The sequence below is a fragment of the Cetorhinus maximus genome, chromosome 22 (assembly GCF_964194155.1).
Source record: "Cetorhinus maximus chromosome 22, sCetMax3.hap1.1, whole genome shotgun sequence".
In the NCBI taxonomy this organism is placed as follows: Eukaryota; Metazoa; Chordata; class Chondrichthyes; order Lamniformes; family Cetorhinidae; genus Cetorhinus; species Cetorhinus maximus.
The window spans coordinates 45,909,539-45,934,256 of NC_135900.1; the positions used below are offsets into that span (position 1 = coordinate 45,909,539).

The 24,718-nt window shown below is 44.5% G+C and overlaps 1 protein-coding gene across 2 annotated transcripts in view; it reads right to left on the bottom strand.

Moving 5' to 3' along the window:
• Nucleotides 1–396: 396 nt before the first annotated feature.
• LOC144696672 (cystine/glutamate transporter-like) overlaps nucleotides 397–24,718 on the bottom strand; it is an 81,264-nt gene continuing 56,942 nt past the window's right edge. For both annotated transcript variants that reach the window (XM_078568246.1, XM_078568244.1), the window contains 6 exons: nucleotides 20,593–20,716; nucleotides 19,321–19,424; nucleotides 12,066–12,162; nucleotides 6,632–6,781; nucleotides 5,373–5,550; nucleotides 397–904 (listed from right to left, as the gene is read on the bottom strand). In XM_078568246.1, coding sequence (XP_078424372.1) covers nucleotides 840–904; nucleotides 5,373–5,550; nucleotides 6,632–6,781; nucleotides 12,066–12,162; nucleotides 19,321–19,424; nucleotides 20,593–20,716 — 718 coding nt within the window. In that variant the 3' untranslated portion in view covers nucleotides 397–839. The remainder of the gene's footprint in view (nucleotides 905–5,372; nucleotides 5,551–6,631; nucleotides 6,782–12,065; nucleotides 12,163–19,320; nucleotides 19,425–20,592; nucleotides 20,717–24,718) is intronic.

Consider the following 24,718-nt stretch of genomic DNA (forward strand, 5'->3'; position numbering starts at 1 on the left):
GATTTGACAGATTTGATAGACGTGTTCAAAATCATGACGGTACAGAGTAGATAGAGATAAACTGTTTCTGTTGTCTGAAGGATCAAGAACAGACTTAAGGAGATTAGGAAAAGAAGTGGAGGCAACATGGGGATAAACTTTTTTTATGCAGTGAATGGTTAGAATTTGGAATGTGCTGCCTGAGAGTGTGGTGGAGGCAGATTCAATTGAGACCTTTAAAAGAGAATTGGGTAATCAGCTAAAGAGGATGTATTTGCAGGCCTACAGGGAAATGGTGGAGCATGGAACCAGGTGAGTTGCTCTTGCAGAGGGCCAGCATGGACATGACAGGGAGAATGGCCTCCTGTGTTGTAATCATTCTACGGTTCTGTATAAATTGGAGCCTCAATTTTTGGCCAACAAGTTTGATCAACCAGTTTATCAGTTTGCATACATATCAACAATCACTGCACTTCACAGCAATCCATTGTACATGACAATTCTAAGAAACATGGTAAGCTATTGTTTCTCTCTTTTTAACATTGCACATTTTTCTTTCTTTAATACTTTCTCTCAGATTTGTTGAAACGTGTTTATAAATTTATCATTAACAACTAAGCCTAATTTATTCAGCACCTGTATTCTTATTGTATTATTCAGAGAATTAGTCATGAAAGAGGTAAACTAGTGAAGTTAACAGCAGAATTTCATGCATAACTATTTCACACAACAGAGTAAGTGAGAGTGCAGTTCTCACATACTGATCATATTCTATTGCTCAGAACATATGCTTTGTGGATGATCCCTTGCAATGATTCCACGATGAGTGTGCAGTAGGATTTGAGTTCTCTATCAGTTTCTTAGTAGGTCACAATCTCCTGTTGAACCACCTCCATTAAAATTTGCAGTTTGACAGTGAAATGATCTGAAAGAGCAAGCAGATATGCTCTAACTAATATTGGAGCACAAATACAAATCAAAGGCATTAAAACATATTTAAGATAATCTCACCCCAGACAGCAGGATGTTAAAGTTAGTGATGATTCTTTGCAAGAATGTAACCATCAAAAGGAATACGAAGGGCCTAATTGCCTTTTTTAAATGATAATCTTATAGATTGCAGATGAATGGTAGCCTAATGGTTTGACATGGGACTATTAGCCCTGTCTTCAAATCCCACAGTTACAAATTGTGAAACTGAATTTAATAAATCTAACCATTTTGACCGAATACCAGAAACAAATGACACTAAAAGTTGCAAGATTGTGTCAAAAGCAAACTAGGTCAGTAATATGATCCTGTCGGAACCACCTTCATTCTGGGCTGGCAAGATATAGTAACTCGTAATATCCTCTGAAATGGCGTCACAGGCTACTCAGTTGTACATCTTCCCTGACAGGAAGAGATGGACAATAAATGTGGCAGTGCAAGTGCTGCCTATTTTATGAGAGCATCCGATGAATCTTATGCACTGAACAAATGTCAAGGCTAAGCAGAGAATACTTGAAATTTCTGCATTTACTACTGTCAAGGCACTTTGTACTTCTTCAATGAAAAGTGGAAATTGAATATATCCTCAACAAGATGCAGGAAATTATTTTTAATTGACTTGATTTTGATGCTGATGTTAATCTGTTTATTTTAAATGTGTTAATGCTGTTAAAACAGTCAGAAAATATACACTGGCATAACCTGTGTCACATTATTCTGTTACTAACATCTTTCAATGACACTAGGACCATCAAGCTTCTTGGGAGCAGATGACCTAGAACCATAGAACCATAGAACACTACAGCACAGAAAACAGGCCATTCGGCCCTTCTAGTCTGTGCCGAAATATTATTCCGCTATTCCCATTGACCTGCACCCAGTCCTTAACCCTCCAGACCTCTCCCATCCATGTATCTATCCAATTTATTCTTAAAACTTAAGAGTGAGCCCGCATTTACCACGTCAGATGGCAGCTCATTCCACACTCTCACCACTCTATGAGTGAAGAAGTTCCCCCTAATGTTCCCCCTAAACCTTTCCCCTTTCACCCTAAAGCCATGTCCTCTCTTGTTTATCTCTCCTAATCTAAGTGGAAAGAGCCTACTCGCATTTACTCTGTCTATACCCCTCATAATTTTGTAAACTTCTATCAAATCTCCCCTCATCCTTCTACGCTCCAAGGAATAAAGTCCTAACCTGTTTAATCTTTCCCTGTAACTCAACTCCTTAAGACCCGGCAACATCCTAGTAAATCTTCTCTGCACTCTTTCAATCTTACTGATATCCTTCCTGTAGTTAGGCGACCAGAACTGCACACAATACTCCAAAATTGGCCTCACCAATGTCTTATACAACCTCACCATAACATCCCAACTCCTATACTCAGTACTTTGATTTATGAAGGCCAGTATGCCAAAAGCTTTCTTTACAGCCCTGTCTACCTGTGATGCCACTTTCAGGGAATTATGTATCTGAACTCCCAGATCCCTTTGTTCCTCCGCATTCCTCAGTGCCCTACCATTTACTGTGTATGTCCTACCTTGATTTGTCCTTCCAAAATGCAACACCTCACACTTTTCTGCATTAAATTCCATCTGCCATTTTCTGGCCCATTTTTCCAGTTGGTCCAGATCCCTCTGCAAGCTTTGAAAGCCTTCCTCGCTGTCCACAATGCCTCCAATCTTAGTGTCATCAGCAAACTTGCTGATCCAATTTACCACATTATCATCCAAATCATTGATATAGACAACAAACAACAATGGTCCCAGCACAGATCCCTGAGGCACACCGCTAGTCACAGACCTCCAGTCTGAGAAGCAATCATCCACTACCACTCTCTGTCTTCTCCTACACAGCCAATTTCGAATCCAGTTTACAACCTCTCCATGGACACCAAGTGTCTGAACCTTCTGAACTAACCTCCCATGTGGGACCTTGTCAAAGGCCTTACTAAAGTCCATGTAGACAACATCCACAGCCTTTCCTTCATCTACTTTCTTGGTAACCTCCTCGAAAAACTCTACAAGGTTCGTTAAACACGACCTACCACGCACAAAGCCATGCTGACTATCCTTAATCAGCCCTTGGCTGTCCAAATAATTGTATATTGTAAACCTGAAGGGTTTCTTTGTGGGAATTTTATTCAATGCCCACCAGCCATTATTTCTATATGTTTAGCTACTCGGTAGTACAGAACTTGAGTATTGCTGAAAAAAAGAGACATGCTGTTGAAGCTTTTCATCTTGTACTCATCAGGACAGATTCACAAGAATATCAATTCACTGGGTATCAATCTTGCGATCTGTCCTGATCAGTTCAAGACAGAAAGCTTCAACCATGTCTCTTTTTTCAGCAATACTCAATTTCTATATTTTTTACAATTCATCAAATTGATTTTTTAATCTGGACCAGATGTGACAAATGAAATCACTCTTTCTCTTTTTTACTCCACTGTTCTCTCTCTGGAGATCTTGTGGTACAATGGTAATGTCCCTATCTCTGGGCTAGAAGTTCTGGGTTCAAGTCCCACTTCAGGACTTGATGGCCATGGAAGGTGCGTACATAATGTGGCCGAACAGGTTGATTATCAGCCTGAAAATCCTTCCAACACACCTGAAAGCAGGTGGTAAGAGTGTGAGAGTTTCCTGGTCAGCCACACTGCCGAAGGCAATGGTAAACCATTGCAGTACTTTACCAAGCATAATCATGGACCAACCCAATGAAAGTCCATGGACACCAATGCCCTCTGAGGGCATGGCACCTGAAGGAGGAGGAGGTTCTCCTCTTTTTTAAAAAGAATGCAAAAAATTGGCTGTGATTTGTAGTTGGAATGAGATGAAATCCCAATCCTTGTGGTTATATTCAGCAGACAGACCATAATGGAGGTGATGATATATTGGCAGTACGGATGCTATTTGTGAAAAGGTTCCAAATAAAATTCCTGAATTTAAACACCTTTAATTAAGGAGAATATTTAGTAACACGAGTACTGTTGCAAAGATATTTGACAAATCACGGAGGAACCAAATTAGCTTTACTCTTGTGGTTTTCATTTTTTGGTGTTTGCTGTGAAAAGTTGTACTCTGAATGGACAATCTGTCCATTTGAATTCTTAAAGGCCTTGATGTAATCACTGGCATGGGGTGAAGTGGATGGTGGTGAGAGGAAAAAATCTCTAGGTATGAGACAAAACACAGCAAAGGAGTTGCTGAAACATATGCAGGTTTTCCTCATGAAAACGAAATACCTGTTTTTTCAATAGAAAATGGAAATATCTTTTCACCCGATGGCACACTTAGGTTTCTTGCAGTCTCATTCAAGGGGGCTTCATCAACATGAATTTACCCTTGCCACATGCATATGAGTGTCAACCCTGGATCTGATCTTATGCAAATGCAGCATCATCCAATTGACCCATCTAACATTGAACATTTTTAGTTGCAGGATATTACAACTTCTTCAAAGGGTAAGTTTTATGAGGCACCTCTCCCAATGTGGAATCTTGCCTGATGAGAGCCTGCACTGAAGAGTCAGCTATGGAGATGCCCAATTTGCATAGTTTTGATTATCTGTTAATTAAAATTAATCACTGGAAATTTGCAAGCACTGTGAATTGACCACATTGACATCCTAAGCCCAATACTCCAATCCTTATTACGTGGAGCAATGCTTCCAGCTGGGAGAGGTACCTTACAATATTTACATTAAGTTTTACGAAGTACATCCATTTCCCATTACTCTGTATTCATCAAGTTCTTTGGCTCTTTTCTTTCAGTCCTAATACACAGCAACAGCAGCAACAACTTGTATTTATTTAGCACCTTTAATATAATATAATCCCAAGGCACGTCACAGGAATGTTATGAAACAGAACATGACACTGAGTCACATAAGGAGATAGTAGGGCAGGTAACCAAAAGTTTAGACAAAGAGGTAAGTTTTAAGGAGTGTTTTATAGGAAGAAAGCAGGATAGAGTGGTGGAGAGTATAGGGAGAGAATTCCAAAGCTTAGGGCCCTGATAGCTGCAAGTGCAGCCACTGTTGGTGGCGTGATTAAAATTGGGTTGCTGAAGAGGCCAGAATTAGAGGAGAATAGATATCTTGGAGGGTTATGGGGCTGGAGGAGATTACAGAGATAGGGAGGGATGAGTCTATGGAGGGATTTAAAAACAAGGATGAGAATTTAAAAATTGAGGCATTGCTTAACGGGGAGTCAATTTAAGTTAGTAAGCACAAGGGTGATGGGTGACTGGGAATTGATGTGAGTTAGGACAAGGACAACAGAGATTTGGATGACCTCAAGTTTACAGAGGGTGGAACATAGGAAGCTGGCCAGGAGTACATTAGAATAAGTCAAGTCTAGAGATATGATTTTACAGGTCTGATTTTACATGTGTACTTACAAAGTGCTTTTCTGCACCAGGCTGGTCCTTGATGCCGGCATACTACAAGGTAATAGACAGGTACACCGGATAGGGTTAAGGCACAGCCAATCCCTGTGTTGATAGGGTCGGAGTAAAGGGATGTGACTACAATGAACATGCACATTGCAGTAAAAATTCCAGGAATGATAATTGGAACCTAAAGCAATAAGAACATTTTTGATTAGCTCACTTCCCAGTTACTTTTAACAGCAGTGCTATTAAACTGCTTCATAACAAACCGTATTTTCTAATTTATGAATAAATATATAATAAAATGTACATGCTGTGATTACATAACACATGCTGATTTAAAAAAAAACAAGCCTTGATCTTGAGAGATTGTAAAGGTTGAGTCTGTGTTCATCATGACACGGACACACCAGTGCTGACAGAGAGGAGGATTGACCTCATACAATTTTATGAAACTAGTTCAGTCTCTGAACTGGAAGAATGTGCACAGGGAGCCTGATGGGTAGTGTCATCCAATGGCGCTGGGAAACCTGAAAGATAGCAACATTTAAAGGCTGATGCTTGGATTTAAGGGGAAATCACATTTTGAAGCATACAAATTGTACCTCAGGTGTTTTCATCCACTATATTCTTTCTGAGGAAAGTGGTGAAACTTCTCCTATTTGGGGATGAAGCTTTAGGTTCTTGCTGCAGGTGATACAGCAATGGGGAGTAGTGCTATTTGGAGAGGTATAGGCTGATTACATGGAAGTGACTGAGTGAGTACATGCAATGTTCCAAGTTTGCAGGATCTGGGAACATAGCGCACAAAAGGAGCTCCAAAGTTTGGGAGGGAAATTCTCCTGTTTGGGATGGATTTCCTGATGGGCAAGAGTTCTGCTTGCTGCTCCATATCCACCTGGTGAAGGCTCGTTAATTATGCATGGAAGCTCCTGGTGGGATTCCCACTGTCAAGAGGGAATGTGTCAGTGCGAAGGAGGAAATTCCACCCATGGTACAGTGAGGATGCTGCTTTATCAGCAAAGGATCCAGCGAAGGATCTTATAGGGGGCAGAAATGGCCCAAAGATCAGAAACCAAGACCCACTAAAGACCTTGGTGGAGATCAGGCCATTCAACAGGCAAGTCAATGGGACAGAATGGAGGAAGGAGAGCTCACTATGTGGCGCTACACAAGGTAAGAATGAATCAAGTGCTGGAGCTGAAATTGCAGACAATACCTTGGTGCTGAGCTATCTTTTGCTTAATGAATATCCTATTATACTGTACCTTGAATGGACGGTGCAGATCTGGCTGTTTGTAACGGTGTCGAATGAGTCCAAAGGTTACAAGCCCCATAAACAGCCATCGGGGAAAGCTGTTTAAATTCAGCAAACCATATAGATCACCAAAGAAAATCATCAAAATGACCAGTGGATACTGAGGAAGACACAAAGATAGTTTAATAACACTGGGGGAAATGCACTAAATACTTGAATACAAACAACAGGGCAAATCTAATCCAGCCAGTTACCGCTTTGGTTTTGAGCACCACAATTCAGGAAGGATGTGAAGGCTTTAGAGAGAATGCAGGAAAGATTCACGAGAATCCAGTGATGAGGAACTTCAGTTAGGTGCAAAGGTTGGAGAAACTGAGGCTGTTCTGCTTGGAGAAGAGAAAATTAAGGGGAGATTTGAGAGAGGTGTTCAATATTATGAAGGTCCTGGACAGAATAGATGGGGCAAACCTGTTCCCATTGGTGGAAAGATCCAGAACCAGAGGGCGCCAATTTAAGGTGATTTGCAAAAGAAGCAATGCCGTCATGAGGACAAACTATGCAGCAAGTGGTTAGAATCTGGAATGCATTGCCTGAGACTTAAAAGAGAACTGGATAATTATCTGAAGAGCAAAATTTACAGGGCCATGGGCAAAAAGTGGGGAAGTAGGACTAGCTGAATTGCTCTTGCAGAGAGCTGGCACGGACATGACAGGTTGAATGGCCTCCTTCTGTGCTGTAACCATTCTATGATTCTATGACTGAAGTATTGGAAGCTATCATCAATAGTGCTAGCAAGTGGCACCTACATACCAATAGCCTGCTCACCAATGCTTAATTTGGGTTCTGTCAAGAACAATCGGCTCTAGATCCCATTAAAGCTTTGGTCCAAACGTGGAGAACAGAACCGAATTCCAGAGGTGAGAAGAGGGTGACTGTCCTTGACATCAAAGTAACATTTCGCCAAGTATGACATCTAGGAAAATTGAAGTCAATGGGAATCAGGGGAAATTCTCTATAAGTAGGGATGTTCGCTGAAGCAATCCATGTCCATATACTGCAGGACCTGGACAACATTTAGACTTGGGCTGATAAGTGGCAAGCAACATTCATGCCATACAAATTCCATGTGATGACAAGAGAGTCTAACCACCTCCCCATAACATTCGAGAGCATTACCATCACTGAATCCCCAATTACCAAAATTGTGGAGATCACCATTGACGAGAAAGTTAATTGGACCAGGCATGCAAGTGTTGTGGCAACATTAGTAGGTATTATGGGGTAAATAGCCACCATCTGCAAGGCATAAGTCAGGAGTACGATGGAAAACTCTCCACTTGCCTGGATCAGTGCAACTCCATAACATTCAAGAAGTTTGACACCATAAGGACAAAGCAGTGTGTACCACCTAAAAGATAGACTACAGCAATTCATTAAAGCTCCTTTGACAGCACCTTCTAAACCCAGGACCTCTACCACCTAGGACAAGGGAACTGTCACATTGGAACGCTACTATTTGCAAGTTCCCTTCCAGGTATTGAACATCTGTGCTCCAGGACTAACTACACCCCAAGCCAAGCTGTTCCAGTACAGGTACAACACTGTCATTGACCTGATGTTGTGGAAAATTCCCCAGATATATCCTGTCCACAAAAAACAAGACAAATCCAACCCGGCCAATTCTTGATCAGTACAGTGATGGAAGGGGTCTTGGATACTGCTATCAAATGGCACTTGCTCAGCAATAGCCTGTTCACTGACGCTCGGTTTAGGTTCCACCAGGGCTACTTAGCTCCTGACCTCATTACAGCCTTGGTCCAAATATAGACAAAAGAGCTGAATCTAGAAGTGACGTAAGAGTGACTGCTTTGACATCAAGCAGCATTTGACTGAGTATGACATCAAGGAGCCCTAGCAAAACTTGAGTCAATGGGAATCAGGAGAAAACCCTCCATTGGTTAGAGTCATACCTAGCAAAAAGGAAGATAGTTGTGCTTGTTGGAGGTCAATCATCTCAGTCCCAGGACATCACTGCAGGAGTTCCTCAGGGTAGTGTCTCCAGCCCAACCATCTTCAGCTGCTACATTAATAACCTTCCTTCCATCAGAAGGTCAGAAGTGGGGATGTTCGCTGATGATTGCACAATGTTCAGCACCATTCACAACTTCTCAGATTGTGAAGCAGTCCATGTCCAAATGCAGCAAGACTTGGACAGCCTGGGCTAATGAGTGGCAAATAACATTTGCATCACATATTGGCCAGAAACTGAATTGGACCAGCCATATAAACACTGTGGTTACAAGAGTAGGTCAGAGGTTAGGAATTCTGTGGTGAGTAACTCACTTCCTGACTCCCCAAAGGCTGTCCACCATCTACAAGGCACAAGTCAGGAGTGTGATGGAATACTCTCCACTTGCCTGGATGAGTGCAGCTCCAACAACACTCAAAGAGCCTGACACCATCCAGGACAAAGCATCTTGCTTGATTGGCACCTGGCACCCCATCCACAAATATTCACTCCTTCCACCACTGATATTCAGTGGCAGCAGTGTGTACCATCTACAAGACGTACTGCAGCAACTCATCAAGGGTCTTTTAACAGCAGCTTCCAAACCTGTGATCTCTACTGCCTAGAGAACAAGGGCAGCAGACGCATGGGAACACCACTGCCTGCAAGTTCCCCTCCAAACTATTCACCATCCTGACTTGGAAATATATCGCCATTCCTTCACTGTCGCTGGGTCAAAATCCTGGAACTCCCTCCCTAACAGGACTGTGGGTGTACCTACACCACATGGACTACAGTAGTTCAAGAAGGCAGCTCACTACCACCTACTCAAGGGCAATTAGGGAAGGGCAATAAATGCTGTTCTAGCCAGCGATGTCCATATCCTGTGAAGGAATAAATTTTAAAAAGTAACACCACAACCTGCTGTGTTCTCTTCCAAGTCACACATCATCTTGGCTTGTAAGTATATCACTGTTCCTTCATCATTGCTGGGTCAAAATCCTCGAACTGGACATTAAATGATGGCCTTGCCAGAGATGCCCACATTCCATGAATGGATGAAAAAAAACTGCAGACATTGAAAGAATCGAGAGCAGGCTTGTCCAACATATTGCCCACTGGCTGACATGGCCCACGAAGCTCCTCTATGTGGCCACCAAGGCCAGTTTTTAAAATGATGGTCATACAGGTAAGTTTGAAAGCAGGATTTTGCATGGAGCTGCTCCTCCAACCACAGGCTGTTTCTCTCCCATGTTTCCTGCTGATAGGCTTACTATTGAGCCTAGCAGCAGGAAGTGTGGGAGAGAAACAATCTGATTGGAGCAGCAGTGAAAACCAGCGGTAGTGAGTTGGAGCCCCAGGGAGCCGAGGAGTTGGGTTAGATACAGAGTAAAGCTCCCTCTACAGACTCCCCATCAAACACTCCCAGCGCAGGTACAGCACGGGGTTAGAAAGAAGGTAAAGCTTCCTCTCACATGTCCACATCATACAGTCCCAGGACAAGAACTGCATGGGTTTAGATACAGAGTAAACCTTCCTCTACCTTGTCCCCATCAAACACCCCCAGGACAGGGAATGCACAGGATTAGATACAGAGAAAAGCTCCCTCTACACTGTCCCCATCAAACATGTCAACTGCTGAGGAATGAAGGAGCAGGGCCCCGGGGAGCCAAGGAGCAGGGCGTCAAGGCCTGGGCAGCAGAGATGTGGGAGAGCTCCCGACTCAAAATTCACCCCAATGGCATGATTGGCATGTTAGCGAGGAAATTCAGCCCTTTGTGCCCTCAAAATGATTGCATTGTCCGCATGTTGTCTACATATGAGGGCAGATAATCTGATCCTGGTGGAATGGTTACAGGATGACAGTTCTTTAGGTTTTGTATGTGCTTATACTGAACTGGGCTGTTGTTGTGCTATAATGCAATGTCAGCTCAGTTGAATATTAACATTGCAGTCTCAGTACTCAGCGCATGACATTCTGGGAGCAGAACAGGTCTGAATGGAAGCTGGCGTGCAGATCTCCTGGTCACCTTTAAAGCTGGATCCATTTGCCCATGTGCATGGGTTCTAATGTTTTTGAGAATGCAATGCAGAACATCAAAGAAAATCCTCAAACAGATTGGTGGATACTCAGTAAGAAATGGATTACAAATACAGGAGAAAATGCAGTGAATACTTTAACTGTAGTCACAGTACGGGTGTAGAAAATGGTGTCCTTCTTGGTGTGTAAGAAATGTTGGGAAACCCTGTCTCAACCCAAGATCACTAACCAAGCTTCACCGAGAATTAAGAGTCATTGAGGAAAGCACAGATTCCATTGCATGAAACAGAAAACCCAGCTTTGAGGCTATGCTGGCAACAGAGCAGCAGTGAATTTTCCATGTGTGGACTGTTATTCAATTTAAGAGGTACGTTGTCGAACAAGAGCAAAAACAGCTGATAGATTACAAAAAACAGTCGAGGATGTTTGTTATGACACAGCAGTTGATCAAGACTAAATTGTTTAAGTCCCAGAGGGAAACTTGAACAACTGTCATAACCTATATTTTCAATTGGTATGTTTGAGATGCAGCTCTGAATTCAGAAGTAAAACCACCAAGACTCAAGAGGTTTTTTTTATATAAGACTAAATTAAACATTTATTAATTTAACAAGAAATTAAGCACATACACATGTCTACAAATTATTAATAACTTTTAAACAAATCCCCAAATTAATCACTCCCAGGTGAATCTTCCCCAAGGCAACAATAACCCATAGACTTTAAACAGACACCAGGCAAAACACATTTGACCTTACAAATTCAAAATGAGGTTCCTTGCAATTTGGTTCCTTTGCAGACACAGTTGTAGGGCTTACAGGTTGCTTAGATCTTACATGCCTCTGACCTGCACATACAAAACTCCTTTCTGTTTATACCTAGCCTTCCCTTTGAAAATAAGTTCTCATTATATCATTAGGTCTTTGAACTCCACTTCTTCTAACAATAAAATCCCTTCCATTGTACCAATTTTATTAGTAATATAAACACATTGCTTGGTGTCTCCTAGCTAGGTGCAAGATTTTACTCCCTTCTTTTGAATAGTTTATTCAACAAACGCAAATGTACTCTTTACTTTCTAGCCTGTGTTTATCTAATTAACATCTCAAACTACAATACATCAAGGCACCCAGACTAGCTGGCTTTAATCCAGTTAAGCCACACACAGACCCCACTACAAGTCCAATTTAAAAATAATTTCCAACAACATTATACACATTAATATATCTTCATGAAAATGCTCAGACAATTCCAGTTATCTGGCCTGCAGCACTATACAAGATGCAACTGGTAAACAGAATGGTATTTGTTGCAGAATATTTTGTTTGACACATATATTAAACTGTGGTCAGTACTGCCAAGGAAGTACTGAAGCCACCTATGATCTGTACTCACCATTAAAAGTACAGCTGGAAGAGGAGTGTGGTGTCGAATGTGGATCATGGAGAAGAGAGTTGGCCATTGATTTTCTCTTGAAGCCACAAAGAATACCCTTTTGCAAGACAGAAATTAGCAGTTATTATCCAGCAAGCACATTTTGTCTGTGGCCTATCTGTCACAGGGTCACTTCCTGATCCGTACAGCCCTCAAGTCACTGGTTAAAATAGATTGTTATTTTTATGCATTTAGCAGATATTTCTCTTCTGTTCAGTGTCAATTAACTGCCTCAGTGAGTGAGTGAGTCCTTGCTCCTGACAAGCTGGAGCATGCGCTTATAGGCTTGCAATCCAGTAAAGTAAGAAGTTGTTGTTACTGTAATTATCCAACTGACTTGACACAAGCCCTCTTGTATTATCCTCATATGTAGATAGTGGAAGAATAAACATTTATCCTATGAATCAGGTTTAAGTTAAAGCATTATCCCAATGCTGCAGCTTTAATTTGATTACAGAATTTCAATGTTCTACCTTCTTAAATAAAAACAAAAGAGCCAGCATGTTCCTAACTCTTAACAATACTAAACCTACACTGGCATTTGCAATGTCCATTTATGTGAAATTTAGTCCACCCAACACTTATCTTGACTGGACAACTGGCAGAAACATTTGGCTATTCATAGACAAATGGTCAATCGACTGTCACACCAAGTAACAGTCTGAGGCAGTTTCTGGCTTTTTGGCTAAGATCAAGTGTAGCATCTGTTCTTATCAGCTTCTTCTGCATGTGCAGGCTTCAGTGCCTAACATCAGGAACTTGAAGAGGTGATGGCTGCAACCAGTCGAGCCCCAAACCAGGGGGTACATAACACCGTTAGAGTGGCGGTGAAAGACAGTGAAGGAGGAACACCCATGGATCGTGCTCTCTTCATTAAGCGAATCCTTTTGGAGTCGGGTGGATTTGAAGCCGCAGAGATCTACTGTCTGCAGGACTTCCCCAGCGCTGGATGCCTCGATGTGACCTTCAAGAATGTTGCTGCCTGCGTCAAGTTCCTGAAGGTGTTCAAGGAGAAGAGAGGCCAGCCGCAGATGAGGATCCTGATGGTGGAGCCGTTCTTTGCTCTGCCGTTGCAACGGGACCGTGTGGTGACTGTGCATCTCTACAACCCCCACGTCCCTGTTGCCGATGTTCTCATCTTCCTCGCCAGGTACGTCGACAAGGTTGGAAGCTGCATTGAGGTTAAAGATGCCTTCGGGATTTGGACCAGCAAATGCCAGGCCAAGGTCATGCTCAAGACAGATGTAAGGGAGCAATCCTCCATCCTCCTTCTAGTTTTGCTATCGGGGGAAGCCGTGGCTACCTTGTCTTCGCTGGGCAGCCCAAACTTTGTCGCTCATGCGGCAAGTCTGGTTATGTCGCGGCCAACTGAAGCGCCGTCCTCTGCAAGAATTGCAAACAGGAAGGGCACCAGACAAAGGACTGCAAACAGACTAAGTGCTGCAACCCGTGTGGCGAGGCAGGCCACCTCTACAAGACCTGCCCCAAATGCTGCCTCACTTATGCACAGGCGGCCAGATCAATGAGGGGGAAGCAGATGAAATGATCAGTGTCACTACTACAAAGGACACTTGCAACCCTCCAAACACCAAGGCCTCCAGCGAGCACAATGGGACAAAGAAGAACACAGAGTGAGACAAGATGAAGGAAAAGATTGAGGCAGCAGACAGCCAAACAATTGCACTGCCCTCTGAACCTCCCAATCCTCAGTAGAGCGAATGAATGGAAGGGGAACCAGCAGAAAAACAACAGGGGGAGTGGCAGCTGGTGGAGAGGGCCAAAAAGAAGAAGGGGATAAGAAGGGATCAAGCCACTTCCCAGATGAGTGGCAAGAGGTGTCTCCCATCTGACATGGATGACAAGGGCTACTGCTTCTTGGATGAAGAAGGGCAAGGGCGGCACCAACAGAAGAAGCTCTAGGGAGGTGGAGGACGAGACACCCGAGCTCCAGAACACTGGAGACAATGAAGAGACCAGCGCACCCCAACTTCGCCCTCAACTTGAAGAGGCCAGAGTACCTCAACCCCAGGAATCTGGGAGCAGTGAAGTGCTCAGCGCAGCCAGCTCCAGGAAGCCGGGAGCAGCAACGTCCCAGAGGGGAAGTGGATCGGAGAGACTTCTCCAACAGAGAGCAATTCAAACCTCGCTCCTTGCACGAACTCCCAGATGCCACCTGAGTGGAACATCTCCAATGGGACGGTTCAGGACAGTTTCTTAAGTCCATCCAAAGTGAGACAATTTGTGAACACTATGGGTATGCAGGAGCAGACCAAAGGTCTGGAACTCTCAAAGGCAACAGGTTTGGTAAGCGACAAAATGCTTTAAAAATGGGGATAAAGATTGTATCCTTAAATGTGCGTTGCATTAAATCTACTATGCGATGTGTTGCGACCTTGGATTACCGTGCCAAGGTCAAAGCTGACCTGTTGTTTCTGCAGGAGTGTGCGATTCCGCACCTCAGCTCCTACAGGCAATGGTCACAATGGTGGCCCCATGGGCCATCGATCTGGTCGGGAGGAAACGACTCACATTCCGCAGGTCTGGGTATTCTGCTGCAGGGAGGCAACTTCACCGTCTCCAAGGTTAAGGAGGTGGTGGGCGGGCGCCTCCTTGTAGCAGACGTATTGTGCAAGAATTAACTCTAGTTAATTAACGTGTATGCCCGTGCTCAAAACAGCAGCTCCTGTTGCTGCTGGCGACCTCCAGGCCGGTCACTTCAACTGCATCATCGATGCGGCTGGACGATCCGGCAGGCCCAACAGCAGATTGGACGCCACGCCCAGATTCCTGATGGAAACAGTAAAGGATGCCAAGCTGCACGACGTCTTCAGCAGCCCTGCAGACGGAGCGCAGCATAAATGCACCTGGTCGCGGCCAGACGGGTCCATCTGTGTCCCATGCATTCACAGTCAGATCCACTGACGTCAAGCCGGTGTTCTTCTCTGACCACTGCCTTCTACTGGCTGACTGTCACTCACAGGAAGACCAGAGGGTTGGCAGGGGGACATGGAAGCTGAACATGCACCTGCTGATTCAAGAGAACATTGAGGAACTCAAGAGGGATTACAGAAGTTGGAGAACCGTGAAACCCCTCTTTGAGTCCCTGACACACTGTTGGGAAGCGATCAAGGGAAACATCGAGAGGTTTTTCATCCGCAAAGGTGTCCAGAAAGCTAGAAAGGAACAGAGGGAAATGTCCCGACTCCTGAAAAACATGCAGAACCTGCTTCGGCTGCAGTCGATGGGGGTCGATGTCAAGGAGGAACTCCAAGAGTTGAAGGGCCAGCAAGCCTCACTCTTTGCCTCGGAGGCCTCCAAGATCATCTTCCGGTCCAGAGTCCACTCCGTGGAGCAGGATGAGACGTGCTCACATTTCTTCTTCCAAAAGGTACATAGAGAGAGCTCTGTGATCAGCAGCCTGAAGGAAGAAGACGGCTCAGTAAAGTCATCGCAGTCCGACATTTTGAGGATCAGCAAATCCTTTTATGCCAGATTGTATGACATGAAGCCCACAGACAGCGCGGCCTCCCAGTCCTTCCCGGCCCCGATCACGGAGATCTTAGACGACAGGACATGGGAGAGCCTGGACAAACTGCTAACTCCTGATGAACTGACTAAGGCCCTTCGAGAAGAGTAAAATTCCTGGAAGCGACGGCTTGCCGGCTGAGTTGCATTCGGCTCTGTGGGACTGGATCGGCCCAGACCTGCTAGAAGTATGCGAGAGTATGCTTCTGGCCAGCAGCATGTCAGAATCCATGAGGAAAGGCATCATCACCCTCATCTACAAGTGGAAGAGGGAAAAGGAGGAAATTAGAAATTGGCGATCCATTTCACTGTTAAATGTGGACTATAAGATTCTGACCAAGGTCATCGTCAATCGGGTCAAGTCCGCTCTGGAATTGGTGATCCACCCTGACCAGATCTGCACTGTACGCGGCAGGAATATCCCTGACATCCTTGCGCTACTCAGGGATATGATAGCCTATGTCTGAACTAGTTCAAACTGGCCTCAGGAGCCAAGATAAATCATAGCAAGAGCAAGGCCATCATGTTCTTTGGGAAATGGGCTGACCGATCCTTTGTCCCCTTCACCATCAGGTCAGACGGCCTGAAGGTGCTGGGGATATGGTTTGGAGGGTCCGGGGCGTGCGCTAGAAACTGGAAGGAGCAAGTGGCTATGGTGAAAAGAAAACTGGGCATATGGGAGCGAAGCTCCCTCTCCATTGCGGGTAAGAACCTGGTCATCAGATGTGAGGCACTCTTGGTGTTGGTGTATGTGGTGCAGGTCTGGCCCATTCCTCACTCCTGCGCAATGGTGATCACCCGAGCCGTCTTTCGCTTTATCTGGAGACCGAAAATGGATCGTGTTTGCAGGGACGCGATGTACAAGCCTCTAGATCAAGGGGGAAAAAACATGCCCAACATCGCCCTCATCCTGATGGCCACCTTTGTGTGCGGCTGCATCAAGCTATGCGTAGACCCTTGGTACGCAAATACCAAGTGTCACTATGTGCTGAGGTTCTACCTGTCCCCAGTGTTGCAAAGGATGGGTCTGGCCACGCTGCTGCGGAACGCTCCAAGTAGTTGGACCGTGCCGTACCACCTGTCCCTCGTGGAAAAATTTATGCAGAGAAACGCCTTTGACCACAAGCCCATCAGGCAGTGGTCGACACGTAACGTCCGAGAGGCCCTGCAGGAAAAGGAGAGGGTGGATCCTGTGGGATGGTTCCCCGAGCAGACTGTCAAAGTCATTTGGCAGAATGCCTCATTGCCAGAACTTTGCAACAAGCACCAAGATGTAGCTTGGCTGGTGGTGAGAAAGGCCCTCCCCGTCAGATCCTTCCTACACGCCAGGAGTCTCACCCCCTCTGCACGTTGCTCTCGAGGTGGCTGTGGTGGGGAAGAGACCGTTGTTCACCTCCTTGTGGATTGTGCCTTTGCAAAGAAGGTCTGGAGAGAGATGTAATGGTTTCTGTCGAGGTTCATCCTGAGCAGTTCTGTGACACAGGACTCTGTGATCTATGGGCTGTTCCCAGGGACACACACCGAGACAAACATCAACTGCTGCTGGAGAAAGATGCTCTTTGGTCTGCCCGAAACATGTTGGTCTTCCAGTGCAAAGAGTTGTCCCTGACCGAGTGTTGCAGACTGGCACATCCCAAGGTCCAGGTCTACGTGCTGAGGGATGCACTAAAGCTTGGGCAGCCGCCGAAAGGGCGCAATGGGGAAAGGTCACTGTCTAAGACCTTTCTGTCATAGTGCACCGAGGGGTTGGGAATTGTATAGACCCCTCAGGCTGTATGACTCACAATGAATGTATGTAGTGAATACTAAATATATTATTATTATATTGAAGCACCTCAGAGTCCAACACGATGTATGTCAATACCTTCAATACCATTGCATTGTCTGACTGTCTGTAATGATCATATTGAAATGACTGTATTCATTGATTGTGTTGAAGCACCTCGTGATCCATGTGTAAAAGTTGAATATGATGGCACTTTTTGTGACGGCCATTTAGAAATGTTTTGTAATGTTCTTTCAGATATTTTATGAATAAAGTATGTTTTTCCAAAAAAACAGTCTGAGGCAGCATCCTGACGTTCAGCTGGAGACTCAAGAAAGCCTGGTTAAATTGGATCCTTCTAAAACATAAATACATTTAGACTGGGAAAAGATATCCATGGGGAAGGGATTCCTTTTAAATTAACCTTGTTGTGACCAACCAAGGGAGTTGAATGAAGAAGGGGAGCCAGCTCATTCCCCCTTACCCGGGAGCATCACAATATTGGCGTCCGGTTTGGGAAGTTAACAAATTGGCAGACCTTGTCCAGTGACCAGTTGTAACACTGTGAACAAACTCTCTATGTAATTTCCAAGAGATTAAATTGACTGTGCAGGAACTTTCAAAATGCAGCTATGGACTGGGCTGAAATGAAACTGCATGTACCAAAGTGTTCTTGGAGATGGACTTGGGTTGGATTTTGTGCATTTGGGTGTCAGATCTGGAGTTATTCTGCTTTTGTGTCAATGTGCAATGAAACCACATCATATTAAATTAGGAGTGTACTATAAGGATATTTGGCAGGGCAAAGGTTGATGTGAACCTGGGGAAACAGTACTGTCATGTAGTGGTGTAAAGGGTCACATGATCGTAGACTGAGTACAGTAGAAGAGTATGGAAGAAGCTAACATGGAGGCAGCACCACATAATGCAATACCTTGGAGATGTATAAAGTTATGGGTTGTTAATAAACACTTAGGGCAGGATTTTACTTTCGTAGGGCGGGCGCATGCCTGACCCGATTGGGCGCAAAATCACACACAATGACATCAGGCAAGCATCCCAATGTTATCGTGATCTTTCAGTCGGTGGGTGCGCACACCGACAATTAAGAGGCCTTAAGCAGGTAACTAATTTGTATTTTTCACTGCCTGCTCAACCATTCGGATGGTGGGTGGGCGAATAGGCCAGGTGGCCTTTGCATTTTTTATGAAACCTCATCCACGGGCGGGATGAGGTTTCCAACAGCGAATTTAAAAAAGCGGAAAATTTTTTTCAACTCCATTTCAAACATATCCCTCTTCATGTGACTGAGTCACGTGTGCAGACATGTTTATATCATCTTTTAAATCTATATTTTTGTTTCTCCAATTCTTCAGCTCCCTGAGGCAGCTCTGTGCCCCCGGAGATTTCAGCGTGCGCTCCTGCATGCATGTGCAGACTTCCGTGCTAGCCCTCCTCCAGCCCCCATCCCGGCAGTGCTGAGCATTGCAGTGCACAGTTCACGCTGGCTGGCCAATGTGAAATCGCGGTAGGGGGCTGATCGCAGGCGGCGGACCTTTTCCTGGCCGCTCCCGGGCCCGCCCACCGCACCTGTCCAACGCAAGTAAAATCCTGCCCTTAATGTTCAACCACACAAGGCTTCAGACCTGACAGTGAGACACAAAACAGCCCTTACAACAAAGAGTGCAGTATAATTGTTTCTTTATACTACTTTATCTGCTGCTAGAAGCATTTATCTCTTTTTGATGGTAGAAAAGGGAAGAATTTCTCCCTCAAACCAACCAACAAACTGAGAAATGGTGAAACTCTGGATGTTAGTACAATTAAGCAACCAGCTGCAGTGTTTTGTCATCAACTTCTGGTTTAAGGGAAGCACTTTCTTGTGTTAGAGTCATCACTAAACCATGCAGATATCCTCAATACTACCTGGAAACTGCAAATAGGGCTCCAGTTATTGCACCAAGACATGACAGTGCAACAAGAATTTGAATCACCGAGGAGAAGCCTTTCAGAGTCCGATCTCCAAAGGTCTAATTAAAAAAAAAACTCAGAATTATTATTTGGAAACAGAGTTTCTCTTCCATACAATTTCACTGAAATGTTGACTAATGACTCATGGACATTATAGTCATAAACAAACAGCTTGTTGAAAGATAGGAGGTCAGTACAAGTATCTGAATCTTACAGAGCTTTCTCTTTATTAAGATTAACATGTGGGAACAAGAACATCCTCATCTGGCTCATCCAGCACGTTCCAAACAACAACTTTCATTAATGTAGAAGTTAGAGGGGTTTAGGAAGGGAGTTCCAAAGAGCAGTGCTGAGACATCCGAAAATTCCTCCATTAACAGTGGGAAAGGGGAGGGGAGGGCAGGGTATACAAAAAGTCAGATTCAGAGGACTAAATTTTATGATAGAGGATATAGGGATAGAGAAGGTTACAGCACTTGGCTGAGACAATGCTGTGAAGGAAAATATTGGCTCCAATTATGGTTTTGATCAATGTTTTTTCAGTTTATGGGTGAAATTTTACAGCCTCGTTGCAGCGGGGTTGGGGGCGTAAAACGTGGCAAGCCATTCAAAAAAGTCCATTGACTTTGGCAGGACCGGAAAATCCCGCTGGTGGGAGGGGCTGTAAAATTCTACCCTATGTCTTTGTGATATCATTATGCTCTTTGTCACATTATTTGTCCTTTTAGACAAATGGGAGCTGAAAATTCATGACCCTTTTGGTGCACTCCCACTCCCACTTTGTCATGGAAGAGCTACAAATGAAATTATCTTAAAATGCCAGGTCCTAACCTTGCCCTAGAATTTCTGTCCAGTGATGTTGGGAGAGTCAATGATGCAGGAAGGGGTAGGCCAGGTTCGGGACTCCCAAGGTGGTCTCTGAGGCCTGTCAGAGCATTGGCAGCTGATACACCAGATAAAACCAGGCCTATCAGGCCACCAAGTGGCAGATGTGGGCCAACCTTGTGATCCAGGTTATGCCCCTGTCCTGGACCTCAGAATAGGCTGACTCCTTACAAAAAGGCCATGGGGCAGCAGAAGACATTTATCTAACATGGGGATATTTCTTTCTTTCCCTTGTAATTACACACTCAAACAAGTTGAGTACAAAATTCACAATAAAAATTGAACAGGAGGAAACTAATAAAGGAGAAAAATAGATTATAGTGAGTTTTCTTGATTACCTACCACAGCTACTGCACCGGATGCTAACACCTCGTCAGCTGTCAATACTGTGTAGTAAGCCACATTTACAAGCAGGTAGAGTATTGTAACAATGATCAGAGAGGAGATAATTGCCAGAGGAATATTCCTACGAAACACAATACATAACCAGAAACTGTTTGATACAATTAACTTGCTTAAAGTTCATTTGAAAGTATAAGTGATTAATGGCAGTAGGATGATGTTTGTGCTTGGTGTACTGGAGGGCAATGCCATGTGGAGAGAGAAAGTATACACACAATTCCATGGATACTGAGATGAAGTACTTAGCTTGGCACAATGCATAGCATTAGGGAGGTGCCCTGCTCCATGCTACTCTCTCCCTGGTTCTACTAGTTTAGGGGTCTTGAATAGGGGGCATAGTTGTAAAATTAGACCTCTCAGCAGTGAAGTTAGGATTCACTTCTTCATTCAAAGAGTGGCAGAACTTTGGGACTCTCTTCCAACGCAAGGTCAATTGTTAATTTTAAAACTGAGATTGATATTTTTGTTAGCTAAAGGTGTTGGATTTTTCTCTGGGCTTGGGACCTTGATTTGGGACAATGGGGGTCCAGACTCGCGTTTGACGGCAGTGAAATCAGCAGTGCAATTTTCCTGGGGGAAGCCTTCTAATTTAAACAATAAATTGGCTAAAGGGTAAAAAATATTAGATATATTGGAGCAATTGCAATGATGTGGTGGGGGTGGTGGGGTGCAGTAGACACAGGTGATCAACACGTGGAACGGCCCTTATGGACAGAGCGATAAAGGCAAAATGCCTGAAATCAGTTAACAATTACGTTATAATGAGAGTTACTGAAGGGTCATTCTGGATGGATGAATTAAGATGGGCCAAATGGCCTTCATCATCCATAATTATTTTGTGATTTGTGACTTTACTGAGATTTTGATTAAGTCACCTAATCACTCTCTCAGAAAACAGATAGAAGGGAAAAGAGCAGTTTGCAAAGGAGGCAGGAATAATTTAACAGCAGGACAAAATCCATTATAAAAGAAGGATAAGAGGAAATAAAACAAACAGGTACTTTGTTAATTTAATGCGCTACTGAGCTAACATATTGAGAAACATTCACTTGTTTAATGTGCATCTTTAGCAAAAAAGCTCTGTCAAACATTTATCTCTGAGGGAGACAACCAGTGTATCACTTTCAGCATATTAATGCTATGTATAATTCACAGCATGATTACTTCAAAGTGATTTACATTGTTCTGTCGTATAGTTTCTAGCAAAAAAAATTTAGGGGAACATTTATTCTTGACATCAGTGCCCTTTAAAGCAAGGAATCTAATGATTCCTATTCCAGTGTTAGGATATGTGCTTATAATCTTGCTTATCAGTATTAAGACCTTCTGCACTGGTACAGTGCTATAAACTTGTGTTAACTACTGGTCTGGAGTCTTATTGGCAAAAGTTTAAGAATAAAGAAAGAGAAACCATTGTATTTATGTAATGCTTTTCATTACCTTAGGATGTCCTAAAGCATTACAACAAAATTACTTTAAAAGTGTAGTCACTGTTGCTATGTCAGCAAATGTGTGGCAGTCATTTTCTTTATTCTTTCATGGGATGTGAGCATTGCTAGCAAGATCAGCATTTGTTACCCATCTCTCATTGTTCTTGAGAAGGTGGTCGTGAGCTGCCTTCTTGAACCAGAAGTGCTGAGTGGATGATCCATCTTGGCCTCCTCCAGAGGTCCCCAGCATCACAGATGCCAGTCTTCAGCCAATTCGATATACTCCACGTGACGTCAAGAAACGGCTGAAGGCACTAGATGCTGCAAAGGCTATGGGCCCTGACAATATTCTGTAGTACTATTCAGTACTGAAGACTTGTGCTCCAGAACTTGGCCCCCTAGCTAAACTGTTCCAGTACAGCTACAACACTGGCATCTACCCGGCTATGTAGAAAATTTCCCAGGTATGTCCTGTACACAAAAAGCAGGGCAAATCCAACCCAGTCAATTACCACCCCATCAGTCTACTTTCGATCATCAGTAAAGTAATGGAAGGGGTCATCAACAGTGCTGTCAAGCAGCACTTGCTTAGCAATAACCTGCTCACTGATGCCCAGTTTGGGTTCCACCAGGACCGCTCAGCTCCTGACCTCATTACAGCCTTGGTTCAAGCAATGACAAAAGAGCTGAACTCCCGAGGTGTGGTGAGAGTGACTGCCCTTGACATCAAGGCAGCATTTGACAGTGTGTGGCATCAAGGAGCCCTAGCAAAACTGGAGTCAATGGGAATCAGGGGGAAAACTCTGCTGGTTGGAGTCATACCTAGCACAAAGGATGATGGTTGTGGTTGTTGGAGGTCAGTCATCTCAGCTCCAGGGCATCACCACAGGAGTTCCTCAGGGTAGTGTCCTCGGCCCAACCATTTTCAGCTGCTTCATCAATGACCTTCCTTCCATCATAAGGTCAGAAGTGGGGATGTTCGCTGATGATTGCACAATGTTCAGCACCATTCGTGACTCCTCAGATTCTGAAGCAGTCCATGTCCAAATGCAGCAAGACCTGGACAATATCCAGGCTTGGGTTGACAAATGGCAAGTAACATTCATACCACACAAGTGTCAGCAATGATCATCTCCAAAAAGAGAGAATCCGACCATCATCCCTAGACGTTCAATGGCATTACCATCACTGAATCCCCCACTATCAACATCCTGGGGGTTAGCATTGACCAGAAACTGAACTGGACTAGCCATATAAATACTGTGGCTACAAGAACAAGTCAGAGGCTGGGAATAGAGCGACGAGTAACTCAGCTCCTGACTCCCGAAAGCCTGTCCACCATCTACAAGGCACAAGTCAGGAGTGTGATGGAATACTCTCCACTTGCCTGGATGAGTCAGCTCCCACAACACTCAAGAAGCTTGACACCATCTAGGACAAAGCAGCCCACTTGATTGGCACCACATCCACAAACATTCACTCGCTCAGCCACCAACGCACAGTAGCAGCTGTGTGTACCATCTACATGATGCACTGCAGGAATTCACCAAGGTTCCTTCCACAGCACCTTCCAAACCCACGACCACTACCATCTAGAAAGACAAAGGCAGCAGATAGATGGGAATACCACCAACTAGAAGTTCCCCTCCAAGTCACTCACCATCCTGACTTGTAAATATATTGCTGTTCCTTCACTGTTGCTGGGTCAAAATCCTGGAACTCCCTTCCTAACACCACTGTGGGTGTACCCACACCACATGGACTGCAGCAGTTCAAGAAGGCAGCTCACCACCACCTTCTCAAGGGCAACTAGGGATGGGTAATAAATGCTGGCCCAGCCAGTGAACCCCACATCCCATGAATGAATATTAAAAAAAAGAACACTGGAGTCAATGTGGTGTTGGTATCACCCTGTTAGGGAGGGAGCTCCATCATTTGAGCCAGTGACAGTGAAGGAATGGCGATATAGTTCCAAGTCAGGATGGTGTGTGTGGCTTGGAGGCGTACTTGTAGGTAGTGGTGTTCCTATACATTTGCTGCCCTTGGTGGTAGAGGTCACGGGTTTGGAAGGTGCTGTTGAAGGAGGCTTGCCGAGTTGCTGCATTGCATCTTGTATATGGTACACACTGTTGCTACTGGGAGCCTATGGTGGAGGGAGTGTATGGGGAGAATTTTCTTCCCATCGGACGGCCCGGTCGGGAGCGGGTGGGCGTGGAGCCGATTGACGCCTGCAATCGGCTGCATGCCGCCATTTTATGTGGGCAGGCCAATTAAGGCCTGTGCGCCCAGTACCTGTGCGGGCGGGAGGAGGAGGGAGATTTGGGGCCTGCGCTCTTTCGCACATGTGCGCGTAAGAGTGCAGAAATCTCCCTGAGGCAGCTCCGTGCCTCAGGGAGATTAATTTCACAATGAAACATTGAAAAAAAGAAAAAGTTAAATTATTCAGACGTCCCCTCAGGCCACTTTGTCCTGGATGGTGTTGAGCCTCTTGAGTGTTGTTGGAGCTGCACTCATCCAGGCAAGTGGAGAATATTCACACTCCTGACTTGTGCCTTGCAGATGGCGGACAGGTTTTGGGGAGTCAGGAAATGCAATCATCAGTAAACATCCCCACTTTTGATCTTATGATGGAGGGA